This window comes from Diabrotica virgifera, chromosome 2, assembly GCF_917563875.1.
Source record: "Diabrotica virgifera virgifera chromosome 2, PGI_DIABVI_V3a".
Classification (NCBI taxonomy): Eukaryota; Metazoa; Arthropoda; class Insecta; order Coleoptera; family Chrysomelidae; genus Diabrotica; species Diabrotica virgifera.
The window spans coordinates 69,991,053-70,011,765 of record NC_065444.1 but is presented as its reverse complement, the minus strand read 5'-3'; the positions used below and the strand labels follow the sequence as shown (position 1 = coordinate 70,011,765).

Here is a 20,713-nt window from a genome sequence, read left to right as displayed (position 1 = left end):
CTCCTGTCTTCGTTTGTCGGCAGAGTTTCTGGACACCCTGTATACTTTTTTTATTTAAAATTATAGTTACCAGTTATATTTGAACAGTTTTGAAAGGTAATTCCTGGTAAGTTTTGATTTGACACATTTTATTTGACAAAAATATTTGTGTTTGTATTGTGCATGTTACTATGGAAAGCACGTTTCTACGTATGGAATCCGTGAGAAAATATATTTCTCACTGCAATGGCTGACTTTTCTCACAGCCTCAGAAATTGTTCGTTTTGAATGTATGTAAGTAGTGAGAGAAGTTGCACATTGTATAGCATCCATAGAAAGAAAATTATTATTCAATCATTATTCGCCAAAGTTGTCATATTTCGCCGCTACGGGCGCTGGCATAGTTTCGTGTATCCCCTCCATGGTCACGCACGGAGCGAATAGTTGTCATTCTGTTAAAGTTGTAAAAGTTATAATGTATTGTAATATTGTTGGTGTTTAAATAAAGTTTTTTAAAGCAGAGTAACAGTACTATTAATTAATGTATTTTTTGTATGGAAAACAATTATATTTAATAGTTTCATGACAGTCATATGGCATGGCAGACGTGAAAGTCACAGGTGAGAAAGGGCCGGAATAGCCCATGCCTAGAAATTAGGTACCCGTATGTCGACTAGCGTGGCGCTTACTGTATAGTAAATTTTATTTTCTGTAAAATTATTGCCGTGACTGTCTGAGGATCATTATGGAAATTTTGGCTCTGCTTACAGCTACTCCAAATATGATTGCGGCCGTCATATCGAACCAAGTTATTAGGTCTTCATAAGTTTTGTCGTTCATAAGTTTTAATAGTTGTGTAGGTGTTAGGTAGTAATAATAAATTGTATATGGCTCAATAAACATCTATTTTAAAAAGAACGTTTTACAAAAACATGTGCATTTTACAAATGGTCCAATAAGACAGAAACTAAGATGGGCTGAACACATTGTCACAATGTTAGACAATGATTGCACGAAGATATTGCTATTTTTAAATACGATGAGCAGAAGAAGTAGAGGTTACTGATTATTTACTTCTTCGGTAACTATGACTCAAAATTCTTCACTTTTGATTAACTGTCCGATCAAGCTTTTGAAAAAACATCTTCACGTCATGTTCTGAGTTTCTAGATGTCTGCGAACATTCATAATGCTTTCATTCAGTCAGTACCATCCAAATATGTTCATATTGGCCAACTGCCTGATATTTGCAGTTACAAAAACTTCCTAAATCCACCCACTTAGCCTGTATAATAAACCACAGTTACATGCCTTTTGGTTATAAATTATCGAACAAAGCAAAAAGTACTAAGTTCAAGACCTGGTAAGGAAAAGTAATAAAACAAATCTACGAAGGAAGAATAGCAGAAGATGAAGGGAGTAGACGAACTAACGAAGAAGGGATCTGAGTACAAAGAATCATTTGGAAGCACTCCTACATAACGTAGACAGAAAGTACTATAACCTGATCGTTGACTGAAAAAGAAACAATAGGAATACCAAGAATAATATCGTCACTAGATCCTTGTACCTTCAGTTGTTGCTGAACTAGTGTTAGGATAAATAACGTAGGACATATTAGCATTTAATAATTGAATGGCATTTGATTGTTGTAACTTTTATACTAAAAGCTGCATATTTTAGGATCCTGCGAAAGATATAATGGTCCTCCTCTTACCAGTGGCGTTGGGATCGAAAGGTCTAAATCTAATTGAAGCTAACCACGTCATGTTCGCCGAACCTTTGTTGAATCCTGCGGACGAACTGCAAGCCATTGGTAGAATTGACCGAATAGGACAAAAAAGGTAATGATATTCAAAATTTAATGACGAATAAAAAAATTAATTTTTACACAAACTACATTAAGGCTGTGGTCTTAATAGTACGTTCTTTAACGGTAAAATATTGCAAAACCTCTAAATTTTAAAGAACCGCTTAGATTGACATGAAATTTAGCATACACATAGCTAACAAGTCAAAGAAAAAAAGTGATATTGTGCCAATGTGTGCTTTTGCCCGGGGGGGGGGGGAGTTTCACCCCGTATTGGAGGTGAAAAAATATATGTTCAAAATAAGTCCGGAAATCGATAAACTGATTAATTCTAAGCAAATTTTGTTCTATAGAGTTTTTTCAACAAAATAATCACGTTTTTAGACGGGTTTTCGGAAATAACTTGAAAAGTAAGTTTTTTGTCGAAAAAAACATTCTCAGAAAAAGTGTAGCCTTTAAAAAAGTGAAAAAAAAATGATGTATATACTAGCTCTCTATGCCTAGTAGAACCAGAGTTACAGCTAATGAAAAATAGTTTCATATTCGTCAAATTCCAAATCGAATATTTTAACGTGACATAATCAAAAAATGAAGCACTTTTTGGGGAACACTCATTACAACTTTCTTAAAGTGTTTAAAAAAAGATTTATTTTTGTTTTATAAAAAACATTTCTAGCATCAAAAGTAAACAAGTTACGGTCAAAATAAAGTTTTTCCCTTTTTTTTGTAAAAAATCGTGAAAACCACCCCCTAATTAGCACCTCAAATAAACTTAATCGTTACCACTTCACAAGTTTCTTTATTCGTGTATGTATTGTTTATATGATCTGTAAGTTTCATCGGTTCAACGTCCTTATTTTTCAAAGGGCTGTAGTTAAAAGAGCTTGAACGATTCTCTAATCAGGAGTGTATGCAAATTGAGAAACACCAAATCTTAAACAATTTTTGTCTTACAGAAAAACAAAAAAATACAAAATATTCAGAAAAGCAAAGCCGACTTTTTTATTGTTTGAGATTTTGGTATCTCTAACAAATTTTAAGTTATTTTTAAAAAAGCATTTTTTCAAAATTAAAAATTTTACTTTAAACACAATTTTTTTCAAAAATAAGTACTTTGAATCGATGAAACTTATAGATCATATAAGCACAACATAATTAAAGCAACTTGTGAAGCGGCAATGATTAATTTCGTTTAAGTGGCTAATTAGGGGTTGATCTTTTTTTTGTGCCAAAACAAAAGGGACCAACTTTATTTTGAGTGTAACTTGCTTATATTTGATGCTAGAAACTTTTTTTTATAAAAACAGAAATAAAGCTTTTTTAGAACACTTTAAAAAAGTTCTAATGAGTATTCTTAGTTATTTTGATATTTCACATTGAAATATTCCATTTGGAATTTGGCGAACATGAACCTATTTTTTATTATCTATAACTCTGGTTTTACTAGATGTAGAGACCTCATGCGTACACCACTTTTTGTAGTTTTTTACAGGCTATATTTTTGCTAAGAATGTTTTTTTCGATAAAGTACCTACTTACTTTTTTAATGGTTTGCGAAAACCTGTCTAAAAACGTGGTTATTTTGTTAAAAAATTAATATATTCACTCGCAAATAACTCAGAGTATTGACTTGGTGAAAAAACTCTATAGAACAAAAGTTGCTTAAAATTTGTTAATTTATCCATTTCAGGACTTATTTTGGACATATATTTTTTTACCCCCAAGAGGGGGCGAAAGTCACCCCCGGGGCAAAAGCACACATCGGCACAATATCACTTTTTTTCGTTACCATGTTAGCTATGAGTATGCTAAATTTCATGTCAATCCAAGCGGTTCTTTAAAATTCACAGCAAAAACCGTGAAAGAATGTACTATAAATAAATGCCGTAGGTTGCGTCTGCATGCTTAATACAATAAATAACAGTTGCGGTGTGTTATCATACTCCGAACGTAGCATAAAACTGCTGTACACGGCTTCACAGGCGGTGGTCACCAATAAACGCCGTATTCTGCCTACACTCTCACGCAGTAGGTTGCGCATGTATGCTTTTTTCGCCGTGTGCAAGTACTTGGAGGGGATACGAGAAACGATCTTGCACGAATAGCGGAGTGCAACTTTCTTAAATAATTCATTGTCAATTGAAATTTTCAAATTGACGTATATTTCATATCTACTGTCAATGAAGAAGAAAAATTATATATTGCTCCACAATATTGATATGATATGCAATTATTATATAAAAGTAAATTTAATTAATTGTATTTGGCTTGTAGTAGTGTATTTTAATAATTAATTTTAGTTACTACATACAATTGTTTACCTTTTAATAACATAACCTTAATATTACTTTTTCTTCTTAAAATTTTTTTGGGCTATGGCCTTGACAATTGTCCAGTAACCAGGACCAATATGATTGGCCAATATAATTAAAAGTGCGAAAAATGTTGCCGAGCTATGAAACCAGGTGTTGCTTTTCCGAACTTGCACGGTCCCAATACAATAAATAATGGATACGAGGATATGCTCTATTGGATGTCGAACGCAGTATCTATCTGCTTTAGTTATTTTCGAGCATTACAACGTACGGCTGGTACAGGTTTTAACCTAGAGAAATGAGTAAAACAAGTAGTAAAAATGAACAAGACGAGTTGCTTATCAACAAGTTAAAATATCACACTTGACTGAAATATCACACGACGAGAATGTTGTTGCCGGCGATCGACAAACGCTGTACCTAACCTACGGCACTTATTGGTGACAATAGCTGACTCTGGTGGCGTCCTATGGTGTTTATTGATAATCATGGCCTATGTTTTGTATTAACTACGTGAAGTTGTCAGTAACTAACAAAGGCTGCATGCAATGTCAGGCTTGATGCTGTACGTAACCTACAGCATCTATTGGAGACCGTAGCGTAAGAGTACATATACCAATTTTTTATTCTCCCCTCATAAAAAACGTTAGCTCCCACCGTTTCATTATTTTGTATCTGTTTCAGAAACACCTTCATACACAAGTTCCTGATGAAAAACACCATAGAGGAAAATATACATCAGGCGACAACTTCAAACGCTCAAAACTGGGAGAAAAATGCTGTGACTATTCAACGAATGCTGGATTTGTTTAAGGTGCCGGAATTGGCTGATCGTCCTGAAGGAGAGACTTAACAGATGAGAAAGAAAGAAGAGGTGATTAACGAGTTTTTCTTCCAAGAGATTCTTAGATGAAAACGAATGTCCAATAAATTCCATTTTACATTAAGTTCAAGGAAGACCTGAACCTATCAGTCTTATCCGTTCTGTTTTCCTTGCTGATTGCCCCTTTTAGCTGCACTTGTTTGTTTTTATGACCTGTATTTTATGTAGGAATATTTTTTTGATTTGCTGAAGGTTGAAGATATCGCTAAAACATTCTGGAAGATTCTTTCAAATTTGTGCACCTTCGTTTACCATTCCAAAGAAATACGACGCTCTTAAATTGTGCGGCTTGACCATCAATATGAAGTTTTAATAAGTGAAGATATAGGTATATCCACCTGTTAGTTTTTACCACGTATTTTGAAGAAAATAAAACGAAACAAAATAAAAATGTTTCCTTTGTTTTTCTGTGTACCAAAATATTTTCTTACAATAATACCCCACGTTGGGCGCTCAAAGTTGTGTTTAAGGTCGACAAATACTCTATTTTGGCAGTGGCGGCTCGTCAGAGGAGGCAAGGGAGGTCAGCCTCCCATAAATTTTTTACACACTCTACACTGTTTTGTTTATCATGAATCGCGAAAACAACAAGTACAACTCTCACTATTATACAACGTGTAAATTCCATATTATCACTAATTATCCATACGTACGGAGCATTAGCATTAGAACGCATGATCGCGTCTCAGTTTTATTACATATTATTGTAGGCAGGACCCTGGGTTATCTCGAGACGCATGAACGGAGCAAGGAGCCGAGAAGCCCAACAGTCTCCGTTGCTAATGCTCCGTGCAGCGCAGCAGGCGTTTAAGGAGACCCGGTCTCCTAACAGTGGCATCTACGGTACCATCACACGCTGCCCGGAGATATACCAAGGGAGGCAAAATAGCTTGTCGGCTCCGTTGCGTGCGTCTCGGGACAACGAATTTTAGGGTCCTGACTAAAAATAATGAAAAATCTAAAAGTGCGAATTTTGTTATGAAATTTGGTATGTGGGGTTATAATAATATTTGGAACAACTTGCTCAAATAACTTTTTCCGATATCTCTAACTCAAAGCAAAATATCGGTAATTTATGGTGTTTTTGAATTCGCAGTAGGCCGCGTTTAGAATTAAAAAAATTCAGTTGAGTATCTTAAAAAATTTGAAGCTTCATTATGTATGGACTGCAAAACTTCAAATCTGTATTTATTTTGATATGCGAGGTATCTATTTACAAATAGATGGAATTGTTAACAAATAAACGACACAATCTTTGGTATTAAACTTTTACAATTAGACTAACTATTTTTAAAATGATATGATATCATGAAATTATGAATTAGGATGATATTATGAAATGTAAATAAAAATGGCCAAAAAATGGGGCCTTAAATTACATTTTTTGGCGCATTTTTTTGCTAGTGCAAATTTGTCTAGATATTTTACAGTTAGGTATAGCCTCCCCTATTGTAAAAATCACGAGCCGCCACTGTATTTTGGCTTTTTTTTATTATTAATTAAACGCTTTTATTTAGTTCAATCTTTTGCATCAAATCTTTAGACGTTAAATTGACTGCCTTTTCTTCAATGCAAATGAATCAAATTTTGCAGACATATGCATTTGCGGGAACAATAACGAATAGTCGATAAAAAAAAAATTTGTGTGGTTATGAATTGTTTAAATAAAAAAAAACGATTTTAATGGAAAAAGCTTAAATTCTCTTGTTTTTTACAATGCAGAGACTTGAAACTTTTACAGATTGTACCTAGTTATATGAACTATACATAATTTCACTTTTTACGTTAATTGTTTACGTTATGCTTCATACATAAACAATAAAGTTTAAAGTTTATCCAGGTTCTGTCCGATTTCTATCCAGTTTTCAGCGAAAAAAAGTTATGGCACTGCAGAGAGACGAATGCTGCCCTTAGTACTGTCGTGGACTGTCCATAAAACGCAAGGTTCGACTGTTGACTACGCTGTCGTGAACTTGGCCCCGAAAGTGTTTGCGTAAGGACAGGCTTAAAAGCCTGCATTGTGCCTGCAAAGCTTACGTTGCATTGAGCCGAGTGCGATCATTAAGATACGGCATGCGCTCCCATACATATAAACCGCAAACCGGTGGAGGGAATCCACTATGTGGAGCTACTACACCGAGCGAGGTTTACTTTTGTATGGATACATACCTTTAGACGGCTTGCGCGACGAAGAACTGCATTGCGAGAAATTAACAGGATCTACAACGTATAATAGTAAAGTATTAGAAGAGATGGAAAGACTGCGAAAACTGTAATAGGTGTAAATAATGATTTTTATTCAAGAAATGTATGAAGAAATTACAGAAAATTTACAATATATGTATCAAAAGTTGAAATAAATGCAAAAAATGTATCTGTCATATACTTACATCCTTTTCTAAACATGACGATATATTTTAATGTTTGAAAAGTATAAGACTAAAAAGTAAAAAATAAAAAAAATATGAAAAAAAAATTTTTAAGAAACGCTCTTCTTTAGTTATGAGTGACTAAAATTTAAAATATAATAAAATTAACTAAAAAGCAAAAAATAAAAAAATCAAACACGAAGGAGTATTCGAAAAAAAACGTTCGTTAAAAAAATGAAAAAATCTAACACATTCGTTAAAGAAAAGCGTGGGGCGCTATCCTCAAACCGTTTATTCGATGAAGCCGCGCCCCACGCTTTTCTTTAACGAATGTGTTTGATTTTTTCATTTTTTGAACGAACGTTTTTTTTTTCGAATAATCCTTCTAGTTTGATTTTTTTATTTTTTGCTTTTTAGTTAATTTTATTATATTATTTTAAATTTTAGTCACTCATAACTAAAGAGAAGCGTTTCTTAAAAATTTTTTTTCATATTTTTTTATTTTTTCATTGTTGATCCAAATATAAAGTTATTTTCTTATGATATATATTTTTATTATTTTCAACTTGTTTCAATTCATATTTTTTAAATGTTCTAAGTTACGTAACAACAAAATAAAAACTGTTTTCCTGTATGAAAAATTGAACTACTGTCGATATTTTTAACTTATTTTGTATTTTGTAAGTCAATAAAAGAATTTTTTATTGTATTTTTATTAACTGGTTTTTCTTAACAAATGACTCAACAAAAGAAAGGTTTAGACAGTAGCAGAGGAGTGAGACAATAAGTGGCGTAAGTTGTAATCTCGAAGGTAATGCACAGGTAAAACGAAAAAACTAGAGATGAAATCACAATTTGCAAAGAAGTCCAACTTTGGACGACCTTTCAGAATTTTGCCTGAAAATAAAAAAAATTAGGCCGCGGTAATGAAGAATTCGCATAAAGAAATATTTAAAGCAGTAAAAAATCAAGTTTTACCAAAAATAATAAGAATAATAATGCTGACACTTATAAAAACTTCCGCTGACACGGAAATAAAGTGAAGGTAAATAATAAACAGAAAGATGTGAAATGAGAGGAGTACCACAAGGAGATCCTTTGTCGTCATTGCTATTTAATGTAGTATTACAATTGGTAATAGAAGAGACTAATATTAACAGGTCAGCTAACATAATTATATCATAATAAAAACATAAATGTTTGGCATTATCTGATGTAGTATTTCTATCCAGGATCACAAATTATGCCTGCTTTAAGGTATGTATTTCCATTAGTATTGAATACATCATCATCAATCAGCCCTTTGCATCCACTGCTGGATATATGCCTCCCCTATTTCCCTCCACTGTCTTCTGACATGAAGGCTTATGTAGAATCCAATTAGTGGTCATTCTTTTTATATCGTCCGTCCATCGCGTGGGTGGCTTTTCTCTACTTCTTTTATCGGCTCTTGGTCCCCACTCGAGCAATCTCTTTGTCCATCTGTCAGACGGGCCACATGACCGGCACGTTCCGAAAACGTTTTGTTGTGATACAGCCCTTTTTAGGGATTTTAAATATACCTTTTACAAGATAAGGTTTTTATTTTTTGTTAATGTTAGAGTTTCAGTACCATAGGTCATAACCGGCAAAACGCATTTGTTATAAAGACTTTCCGTTTCAAGCAGATTGGAAGATCACTTTTGAATACGTCTCTGAGTTTACCGTGTGTGTCCCAGGAGAGGATAATTCTTCGTTTCAATTCGCACGTTTGATTGTCTCTCGTGGTTCGTATTTCATGACCAAAATACAAGATGTACTTTTCGGCAAACTCCATTTCGCAGTTGTTAATGACAATATTTTCACTGGGCTGGGAACCAGGTTTGTCATTAACTTTGTCTTAGATATGTTAATTTTTAACCCAACCTGAGAGCACACTTCTTGAAGGTCTTGCAACATTATTCTAATATCCTCTCTGCCAGCAGAACTACATCGTCTGCGAAACGCAAGTTCCTTAGATTTTGTCCATCTATATTTAGACTTTTCTCCCTCCAATTCTTCTTGCAGTACCGTCTCCTATCGGAGGTTGGCTACCATCACAGCAATCTTAACTTTGTTGGCTGCAGCTCTGAACAACTGTATTGAATTGCACCCATACCACTCTCTTAAATTTCGCAACCAGGAAATCCTCCTACGTCCCACATTTCTCTTTCCCGAGATTTTTCCTTGGATGATGAGTCTTAGCAGAGAGTACTTTTCTCCTCTCATTATGTGGCCTAGATATTCCAGTTTTTTCGTTTGTATGGTTTTTATGACTTCGCATTCCTTCCCCATCCTCAACAGAACATCTTGATTTGTTACTCTTTCTGTCCATGGTATTTTCCACATTCTCCTGTAACACCACATCTCGAATGCCTCAATGTTTTTGATGTTTATCTTTTTAAGCGTCCAAGCTTCCATGCCGTACAGCAGAACGGAGAAAACATAGCACCTTAAAATTCTTGTTCTTAAGTTTATATTTATGTCCCGGCTGCATAGGAACTTTTTCATTTTGACAAACGATTGTCTCGCTATCTCTATTCGCCTCTTGATTTCTCTTGTCTGATCATTAGTATCAGTGAAGCAAACCCCTAAATATTTGTAGGCCGTAACTCTTTCAACTGGCTGATTATTTATGGTTAAATTCACATTGGTGTATAGTTTTTTCGTTACAATCATGAATTTAGTCTTTTTGATGTTCAGTTTTAGACCATATTTATTGGTATAGTGTTTATGTGTTCCATCAAATACTGTAAATTTGCTAGGTTATCTGTTACTATTAGCGTGTCATCACTCCCTCCAATGAATCATTTTAAAGGCGTATTCCAGAACGGTGATAAACAGCTTAAGTGACAGTATCACCCTGCCGTACTCCTCTCTCAATTCGTATGGGATTGGTATTCTCGTGCCGCTTTACTACCATTGTGGCGTTTTAAGAGGTTATTGTGCATTTTTTGACATACAACTAAAAATTTTGTAATTACCATTGGCATGCATACGGGTCATATTACCCGTATGCATGCCAATGGTGAATATAAAATTTTTAATTGTATGTCAAAAAATGCGCAATAATTACCTCTTAAAACCTACCAAATTTCATTTGCATATCTCAACCGAAGCCGAAGAATTTGGACCAATTATACTATACTACCTCCGTAACTTTGGAACTGTTCGTTTTATAAGGATTATGGATCTTTTTTGTTTAAAATTTAATGTAAAACATTTTTGTATAGAACATTGTTCACGCTAAACCACATAGTTTTAGAAATATTGACGTAAAACGTAAAAAACTCTTGATTCTTGAGAACTCCCCCCCCCCCCTCCCAAACCCAACGCTCAAAATGGTGTAACTTTTTACTGAACAATATGTGGACCATATAGAACAATTTGGTGTTAAACGATAACTTTCACTTTGGATGTCTGGGTTTGGGGTTTGGGTCTAGTTATACCATACTACTTAGGTTTTAGACTATGCAGAGCAGTTTATCAAGAATAACTTTTTTTCCTAAAATTGATTGTATGAAAAAAGTTTCCCATTTGGTTCCAAATTACGCAGATACACTGTATAATAATATAGTTATATAGTATAAAACAAAACAATGAGTTAATTCTTTTATTACGTTTATGTTTTCTAAACTTTTGTTACTTTTGATTCTTGTTTTGTAGTTTTTGCATTTTATTTTTCATTGTACAGTGCCGGCATCTTTACAAAGTGAATAAAACGCATAAAAATCCCACATTTCTCTTTCCCGAGATTTTTCCTTGGATGATGAGTCTTAGCAGAGAGTACTTTTCTCCTCTCATTATGTGGCCTAGATATTCCAGTTTTTTCGTTTGTATGGTTTTTATGACTTCGCATTCCTTCCCCATCCTCAACAGAACATCTTGATTTGTTACTCTTTCTGTCCATGGTATTTTCCACATTCTCCTGTAACACCACATCTCGAATGCCTCAATGTTTTTGATGTTTATCTTTTTAAGCGTCCAAGCTTCCATGCCGTACAGCAGAACGGAGAAAACATAGCACCTTAAAATTCTTGTTCTTAAGTTTATATTTATGTCCCGGCTGCATAGGAACTTTTTCATTTTGACAAACGATTGTCTCGCTATCTCTATTCGCCTCTTGATTTCTCTTGTCTGATCATTAGTATCAGTGAAGCAAACCCCTAAATATTTGTAGGCCGTAACTCTTTCAACTGGCTGATTATTTATGGTTAAATTCACATTGGTGTATAGTTTTTTCGTTACAATCATGAATTTAGTCTTTTTGATGTTCAGTTTTAGACCATATTTATTGGTATAGTGTTTATGTGTTCCATCAAATACTGTAAATTTGCTAGGTTATCTGTTACTATTAGCGTGTCATCACTCCCTCCAATGAATCATTTTAAAGGCGTATTCCAGAACGGTGATAAACAGCTTAAGTGACAGTATCACCCTGCCGTACTCCTCTCTCAATTCGTATGGGATTGGTATTCTCGTGCCGCTTTACTACCATTGTGGCGTTCTTATAGATGTTGTATATTAGCTTAGTATATCGATAATCGATATGGCATACATCTATGGAGGTCCACAAAGGCAAGGACAAGTGGCTTATTGTACTCAATCGATTTTTCAGTTACTGTCCGATTGTAAGCGACAGCTGATTGTCTGCTGAGCGCCTCCAGAAATCCATTTCTGTTGCTTCAAGTTTTCTTTTGTATCTTTCTTTTATTTGCCATATTCACTGCTGTAAGTGATTATACTCTTAACAATTGTATTGTATATTCTGTTTGTTGTTGTTTGATATTGACTGGTCCCACAGGATGCTATTGAGAAGGGTAATTGCTTTTCTTCCCTGGTTGTTTCTTTCTTCTATCGTCCGGTCTACGCTTCCTTCTTGTGTGATGGTCATACCCAGGTATTTATATGCGTCGCAATGTTTAATAATTTCGCCATTCCCCAGTGTAAGGTCCTGCTGTGTCCCACCGATACACATATATTCGGTCTTCTTTATGTTTATTTCCAAACCACCTTTTTTGTACTCCTCTATTAATTTCCTTGTCATATATTCTATATCATCGTAGTCTTGCGCTAGTACAAGTTGGTCGTCTGCAAATGACAAAGTGTATATTGTATTGTTGCTGATCGGTAATCCCATGTTTTTGCATTTGCGTTTCCAAAGTTTTAGAGTTTGTTCGAGGTAGATCTTAAATAATGTCGGTGAAAGGCAGCACCCTTGTTTTCGGCCTTTGCTAATTTGGAATCCTCTCGATAGCCTGCTTCCAACTTTCACCCTTGATGCAGTTTTGGTATACAATTGTTTCGTCGCTGTTATTAAATTTGCGCTTATATTGGTTTTCTATAATGCTTCCCATAGTTTGTTTTGTGGGATGCTATCATACGCTTTTCTTAAGTCCACATATAACAGATGCACCTCCTGGTTGACGGCCGGTTTCTTCTCAATAATCTGTGTAATACAAAACAGATGGTCAACCGTTGATCTCCCTGCCCTGAATCCTGCCTGTTCTTCAGCTTCTATATCTTTATATTCGTTTTCGATTTTATTTTTAATCAGTTTTCCGTATATTCGGCTGATCGAGTTCGTTACAGCGATGCCTCTGTAGTTGTCACATTGATCCCGTCTGCCTTTTTTGTGTATGGTGGATATCCATGATGTCTTCCATTCTTCTGGGATTTCCGCTCCGTTGATGCATCTTTGAAAGAGTTTAGCCAGGTTTTCATATAATTTTGTTGTGCCATATTTTATTAGTTCAGCTGGTATGTTCCCTGGTCCTGGTGCTTTGTTATTTTTTAAAAACTTACATACTTCTTCTACTTCTTTTGTTGTTACCCGTAATGGTGAGGCTAAGATATTTACGTTGCTGGTATCACTGTTATTTAAAAATTCCGCTCTGTCCTCATTTAGGAGTTTTTCAAAATATTCGTCCCATTGATCCGGTGTGATTGCTGATATTATATCTCTTTTCTTTTCCAGTCGTAGCGATTTTAATACTTTCCAACTTTCTGTACTTCTCCGTCCTCCTAAATGTGTGTTAATCATGTTACACTTTTGCTCCCAAGCCTCATTCTTCTTTTGGCATATCATTTTTTCGCACTTTAGCTTGGACCCTCTTGTATTCTACCTTATCGGCGTCGGTCCTTGTGTTCAGAAATTTTTTATACTTCTCTCTTTTATTTTTAATCTCTTGTTCTATTTCTTCGTCCCACCAATACGGAGTTTTTCTGTGGTTTTTTATTTGGAGTCCGAGGGCCTCTGTTGCTGCTTCCTGAAGACATGTTTTTATATAATGATAATGCTCTTCATTGCTGGTAAATTGCATGGTTTCTAACTTTTTATCTAATCTACTCCTGTATAAATCCCTCACGCTTTCTTGTTCTAAGCTGTTTAGGTTGTATTCCTTTTCTGTTAATTTTTCTATTTCCGCTGCAGCTTCTTTTAAATCTCTTGCTCTATCTATTCCTATTGTGAGCTTTGTTTTTAATAGATGGTGGTCACTGCCGCAAGTGGCTCCTCTATATACCCGCACATCCTGTACAATCAATTTAGTCTTTTGTCTTATGATTGTATAGTCTATGATTGATTTCAGCCCTCGGGTATTTTGTGTCCATGTATATTTATGGATATCTCGGTGTTGGAAGAATCCGTTTGTGATTTTCATATCATTTTGTTCGCATAAGGCTATTAGCCTAGTACCATTGTCATTTATAGCTTCTTCACCATATTGGCCTATGACTTTATTGTGCTGTTTCTTGCCTGTTCTACTGTTTAGGTCCCCCAAGATTATAATTTCTCGTGATCTGCCGATATTTGCAATTTCTGAATGTAGCTTTTCAAAAAAGTCGTCCTTAATATTCACCAGTGCATCATCGTTTACTGCATATACTCCAATAATCGTAATCTTTTTTCCTTTGATAGTTAGATTCATTTTTATGAGCCTTTCGCTGATGGCTTCCCAAGCAGTTATGAATCTCCTTAGTTTCTTGCGTATAAGTATACCTACACCTTGTTGGGCTCTTTTCTCCTTTGGTACCCCGCTGTAGAAGTAATCATATTCTCCGATATTTTCTGATCCTTAACCCTTTCGTTTTGTTTCGGTAATCACTGCGATGTCTATGTTCAGTCTATTTATTTCGTGTATTACTTCATTTATTTTTTGTTTAAACCCTTGTACGTTCCAAGTTCCAATATTCGTCATCCTTTTCCGTAGCATGTGTCGTCGTTTTATAATCAATCGATTCCGAGGCGTTTCGCTAGGTTTTTTAACAGTTTGAATTTTTCCGAGTAACGGGGAGTTAACCCGATGCCTCAACCCCCGACCTGGAGGACCAGGGTTTGATTTTGGAGTATTCCTTCTCCTAGAGGATTTGCTTTCTCTACAGCTTTAGAGCATCCTCCGCCCTACCTGTTGGTCCGCGGGTAGTATTTTATTTCCTACCTATCCGCCAGCACTAGGCTGGTGAGGACATGCCCCTATCCGCCACCTTGGGGACGCGCTCTCTAGGGGTTACAGGTTCCCCCGAGAGCCCCGAGAGCCTTCCCATGCCTTTGTGTGGGAATTTTTCCCAGTATTCTTTATGATGTCTTCGTATCCAACCTCTTAATCGGTATCTGATTGTGCTTTTGGGCACACCCAGTGTCGGTTCTGGACCGAAGTAACTTGTTGCTGATCCTCGATCGTCTAGCAAGTTCGTCAGCTTTCTCATTGCCAGCGATCCCTTGATGTCGAGGCACCCATATGAGTTTTACCTCGTTATGTTCCGCCAGGGTGTCAAGTTCTTCTGGCCTTTTTAAAAATAGATATGCATCCTATACCATACCAAATTTTGATTTGTCGCCATCTACATACTAACGAAAATAAGTTCAGAGAATATTTTCGATTGACGCCGGTATTATTAGAATACGTCTTAGGATAATATAAAAGACGATATTTGTGCAATACCACCAAACCGTGTTCCAAATCCATTAACTCATGAGCAGAAATTATGCCTGCTTTTTAAGGTATGTATTTCCACTACTATTGATTGACACAAAAGTAACACATATTATGTCTTCTTCTTCTAAAGGTGCCTATCTTTTGGAGATGTTGGCGACCATATTGACCCATCTAATTCTATACACAGCAGCTCGAAATAGATCAGTTGACGTTACGTTTAGACCAGATCCTAACATTGGCCAGCCAGGATATACGTCTACGTCCAGGGCCTCTCTTGTCCTCAATCTTGTCTTTAATTGTAGAATCAACTGTATAGTAGTCGGTATTTATCACTACGCATAATGTGGCCGAAGTAAGCCAATTTTCTGTTCTTTGCGGTGTTACCCAAGTGACCATCTATGTCGCTGTGATATAGAATTTACAGCTAGAAAAGGGAGTATTACTATATAAAGTTTCTCTGTCTCCGCTACATTTCTCCATGGGCAAAACATGCTCCATATTTATAGCAAACGTTATACTAGCAAACATATAGAATGGACAGAGACAGAAACACAGAACTGAAACCAAACGTTGTTTTGCGACAAACTAAAGATCCGACATACGTTCCACTATTCAACTTATTTTACTCTTATTTCAATGTAAGCAGCTTTTTATTGTATGCCATCGATGCAAACATGAGATAAGCTTATTTACTTTCATAATAAATATATTTCAATAGTTATCTCGGAGTTAGTCAACCTAGAAAATCATAAAAAAATTATAGGATTCAATTTTGACCCTTATGTTCAGTAACAATAAGGACAGCCATAATCTGTGCTTGGAAACATAGTCAAATTTCCCGCCTGAAAATTACGTCACAACTTTTTCAGTCAAACACGTTCACAACTGCTTGCGCTTTGATTCTTAAACTGGTTGACAGTGAGCTGAACGGTTGGTTGTTTAGGTTAAAATTTGACATTTTGCTTGCTTGGTTTGAACGAAACCTAAAGTAAATTTTCTCAGTAAATAAGTTTTTGAAATTGTTTTTTTTTTATTAAAGGAAAAAAGAAAGTTTATTTAATAGATAATAACGTAGCAGAATGTCTTCAGTAGCCGTTATTATATATAAAACCCTTATAAATATATTCTACAATATATACAATTTAAATTTTTGCCATATTTTTTCAATACATCATGATACTATAAATAACATGATACTTTATTCATAGTATCATGGTATCATGCAATTCGCTCTGAGCGTTAACAAAGTGTCAAAGCAAAATCGACTATCGACCGACCTGCTCATGGTGGCGGTTTTTTGAAATTTTATCAGGACGCTTTGTGTATGTTTAAATGAGACATTTAAAAAAAATGCCGTGTCCCGCTAGTGATATTATGTATTAATATAAACAGAAAATAAAAACGCACTTAATCTGATATAAATTCTTCTATTTACAATACAGTGGAACCCCGTTAACTCCGATTAATCGGGACCGCGGCCGATCCAGGTTATCGAAAATCCGGGTTAGCCGGAGAAAATGGTAAAAATTATTAAAATATGGTATGCTTACAGATAAACTCCGTTATACCCACATAACAATTTCATGTTCTTAGTAGATTCATAGAACATACTTTTCAGAAAAAGGATATACTGAGAATATGCGTAATTACCATTGCGAATGTGCAGAGCACATACTGAGTATATACTACATTACAGTACTTAAACGTTCTATGTATATACTTAGAATGTACTACCGCACTTCTTTTCAGTATATACCAAGAATGTTCTTTTTAGAACATTCCAAGGACGTGCTATAAACCTTCTATGTGTATACTTAGAACATACTACCGCACATCTTTTTAGTTTATACCAAGAAGGTACTTTTTAGAATATTCCAAGGAAGTGCTATAAACCTTCTATTTATATATTAGAACGTACCTACTACCGCACATCTTTGAATGGGAAGAATATATATTTTTAAGAATATTCTAAGAAAGTGCTATATTGCTTAGAAGTATGTTTTCAGCATCACCTAATCTCATCTTAGGTTCTACTGGTTCTACCAAATACTTATTATATTTACATATTTTAATTGCAAATGAGAATGTAGTTAGTACCTACATTCTACAATATTACTTAAAAAGTAAGTACATATTTATAAATTTTAGTTATTTATATAAATCATTATATATTTAGCTAAACTAAACTATGCATAAGTAACTAAAATTTATATAATACTTATATGTACTTACCTATTTAATGAGTTACCAAAATAGATTATATTTTATGTATTTTGAAGCACCGCAAACAAAATAAAGATATTACAATAAAGCTATTGTATGTATGTTCTTTAGTCCTAGTACTACATCATTCGTCTTCATCCTCAACACTACATAGATCCATAGATGATACAAATAATGAAATAATGCCTGTTTTCTTTTTCATATTTTACGGTTTTTTCCTATCCCTGATCCATTCAGGTAAGAAATGGTCAGATGGGGGATATGAATGTATGAATATTGTGGAATAACATCGGTGGTCAGTGTTGCCAAACGGAGAGAAATTTCCCTTTTTGCGGGAATTTTCAACATAAAAGGTGATAAAGGGAAAAAGTTAACTCAAAAGGTAACTTATCCATTCCAAATTGTAAAATATTAAGAAAAAATCAAAATATTTGAAAATAATTAAACATATCTTCTCAGATTTTGTAAACAGGAGGGAAGTTTTTTTTATAAAAGTGGGAATTTTTAAGGTAAGTTGACGGAAAAAGCTTACTCGACGGTTGGCAACGCCAAAGCCTTTGGTTGCTTTGGTTGTGCAGTTTGACACGTTTTGGTTCTGCGAAATGGCCCATTTTGAATTGAATGTACCTAAATTCAAATTCCAAGGATATAAAAATACTCATGATTCATGATAAACTCGAAATGGTAAAGTCATTTCAATTATGAAAACGAATTTTTAATAGTATCTATGTAAACGTTAATACAATTAATGTTTAAACTTTTTTACCATACAACAATTTTGAAATGAAATTCGTCTAATACTATATACCTACATACATAAATTTTATTAATTATTCTAAAATATAACGAAGTTGATAAGGCTAATATTATTCATACTTCCTATACTATACATACATATTATTTTTAAGATATTTTAAAAGTATCTACTTATAAGTATGTGTTAAGAATGTACTTATAAGTATGTGCTAAGAATATTCGATAAAGGTATATTCTAAGAATAAACTTTTACGAATATTCCGAGATACTACGTACACGAATGTACTCAGTATATTCGGTACGAGAATATACTTTAAAGTATATGCAAAGAACATGAAATTTAGAATGTTTTTTAAGGTACATGCTATGCTTGTACTACGCATATACTACACAGAATATACTCCGACGAATGTTGGTAGTATATGCTTAGAACATGATGCGAACATCATTGTTATGTGGGTAATTGGCACACAGACACTTGTAAACCACGTTCGCGTTCCGCACATACAAAGCGTCGTCGAGAGTCTCATTTTTAGCTTTCTTAGCTTTGCACCGATTGTCCAAACTGTCTTTTGTTATCATTTTGAAACAAAAACAACATTTTTTTAAGTTTTATTGCCATTACGTAGACAAAAAATCACGCAAACACAAAATCTGAATATATTTACGCGGAACGAACAATGCGACTTTACTACACACACACAATACCGTCTCGCAACGAGAACGAACTTATGTTATTTAATAAGAGTGAAGACTAAGACCATTGTTTGAAAAATAATTTTTTAATAGTCTTTTCTAAACAATGCTAGACAGTTTCAAGTAAATAAAGGATACTACAGATGCCTGTTGGTTTCGATAACACGAGAATGAGCGTTGTCTGCCATGCCAGTCATTTTTACTAAGGTATATTATGTATCAAATTACACAAATACGCATTATCTCTCATTGTATAATGTGTTTGACATTGAAAATTGAAACGAATGAACTACATAGGAATTCGCTAAAGCGACAAATTTTTACGAAGAAAGTTTATTATGATAAATAAAATTAGCCTGAAAAATATAAGATATTATAGTATTCGAACAATATGTTTATAAGGAAAGATAAAAGAAAATATTTTAAGATGTTGAAAAGAAATTGGAAAATCCAGCATAAAGGACATACATTTTTATTGTTGTAATGTTTGTCTGATAAAAATCGGTCCGGGTTAGCCGGACTTCCGGGTTATCGGGGGCCGACTTATCGGGGTTCCACTGTAGTAGGCACGAGCCGTTAATAACCGCTATGAATTCCACGATTTTATTGGTTAGAACTACCCACGTGATATCTGTGTTCGTATTGGTCAGAGAATTAAGCAATAAAGACAAATGACAATCAGCTGTTAGACATCATTATGTGATGGAATTTTTATTTTGATGTAAATAAATATTATTACTGATAATTTGTATAAGCAAAATTATTGTACTGCACCTACAGTGACTCACAGCCTCAATTCTGAAATGATACAGTCGTTACTCAATAAAACTAGCTTGTGTCAGTGACCAAATATTAGAAAAAAAATTACATACTGAAAGTAAGTTACTAAGTCCTCTAAAATAGCATAAGCTATGTTTTGGGTTTCAAATATACCATACTTAAATAACAATAGTTCTTTAATTATTTTGTATACGATTTTGATATCAGCTAAAATGATGTAAACTTTTAAAGGAGAATATTAATAAAGAAAACAAAACTCCTTGTTGCTTATTTCTTTGGCTGATAGAAGATTTATTTCTTGCAGTTCAGCTATGTAGATTATTCTTTTGTAATATCCGTCTAATTGTTTTAGGGTTACATCTTTTTCCAAACTGTGTTTCCACCTAATCTCTCAATTTTGGTGCACTTTTTTGGGATTATTTGCTATTTCTCTGACAATACATCTTAGCTATTAGGACTTTGCAGACGACTGCTCTGACAAGTCCGTTTGATGTTCATCCGTACCATTCTCTCAGGTTGCACAGCCAAGATATTCTGCATCTCCCTATGCTTCTTTTTCCTTGAATCTTTCCCTGCATAATGAGTTGGAGCAAGTTGTTTTGGCCCATACATGGCAACATTTTTCATACGAATTTCTAGTTACATACAATCTTTTTATGTCATAAGGCCAAACCCAGTTATACCAGGAAATTGGCTCAGGCCATAGCATTATTCTCTATATATAAAAACTTAGGAAAGTGTGTCCTTTTAGGTGACACAATAGATCGAACACAACGAGCCATGTGTATCTTTTTCGGTACACAGTGTTGAGGACAGTGTATATCTAAAAGTGGTCCCACTGGCGCTGAGGGTGTTAATTATTGCATATTTGAAACCCAAAATTTATTTAGCTTATGCTATTTTAGAAGACTCATACTAACTTACCTACTTTCAGTATGTAAGTTTTT

General features: G+C 34.5%; 1 protein-coding gene across 2 annotated transcripts in view; it reads left to right on the top strand.

Moving 5' to 3' along the window:
• LOC114343410 (E3 ubiquitin-protein ligase SHPRH) overlaps positions 1-5,391 on the top strand; it is a 47,243-nt gene extending 41,852 nt beyond the window's left edge. For both annotated transcript variants that reach the window (XM_028294229.2, XM_028294228.2), the window contains exons 13-14: positions 1,663-1,823; positions 4,789-5,391. In XM_028294229.2, the coding sequence (XP_028150030.1) occupies positions 1,663-1,823; positions 4,789-4,957 (330 nt within the window). In that variant the 3' untranslated portion in view covers positions 4,958-5,391. The remainder of the gene's footprint in view (positions 1-1,662; positions 1,824-4,788) is intronic.
• The last annotated feature ends 15,322 nt before the right edge of the window (positions 5,392-20,713 follow it).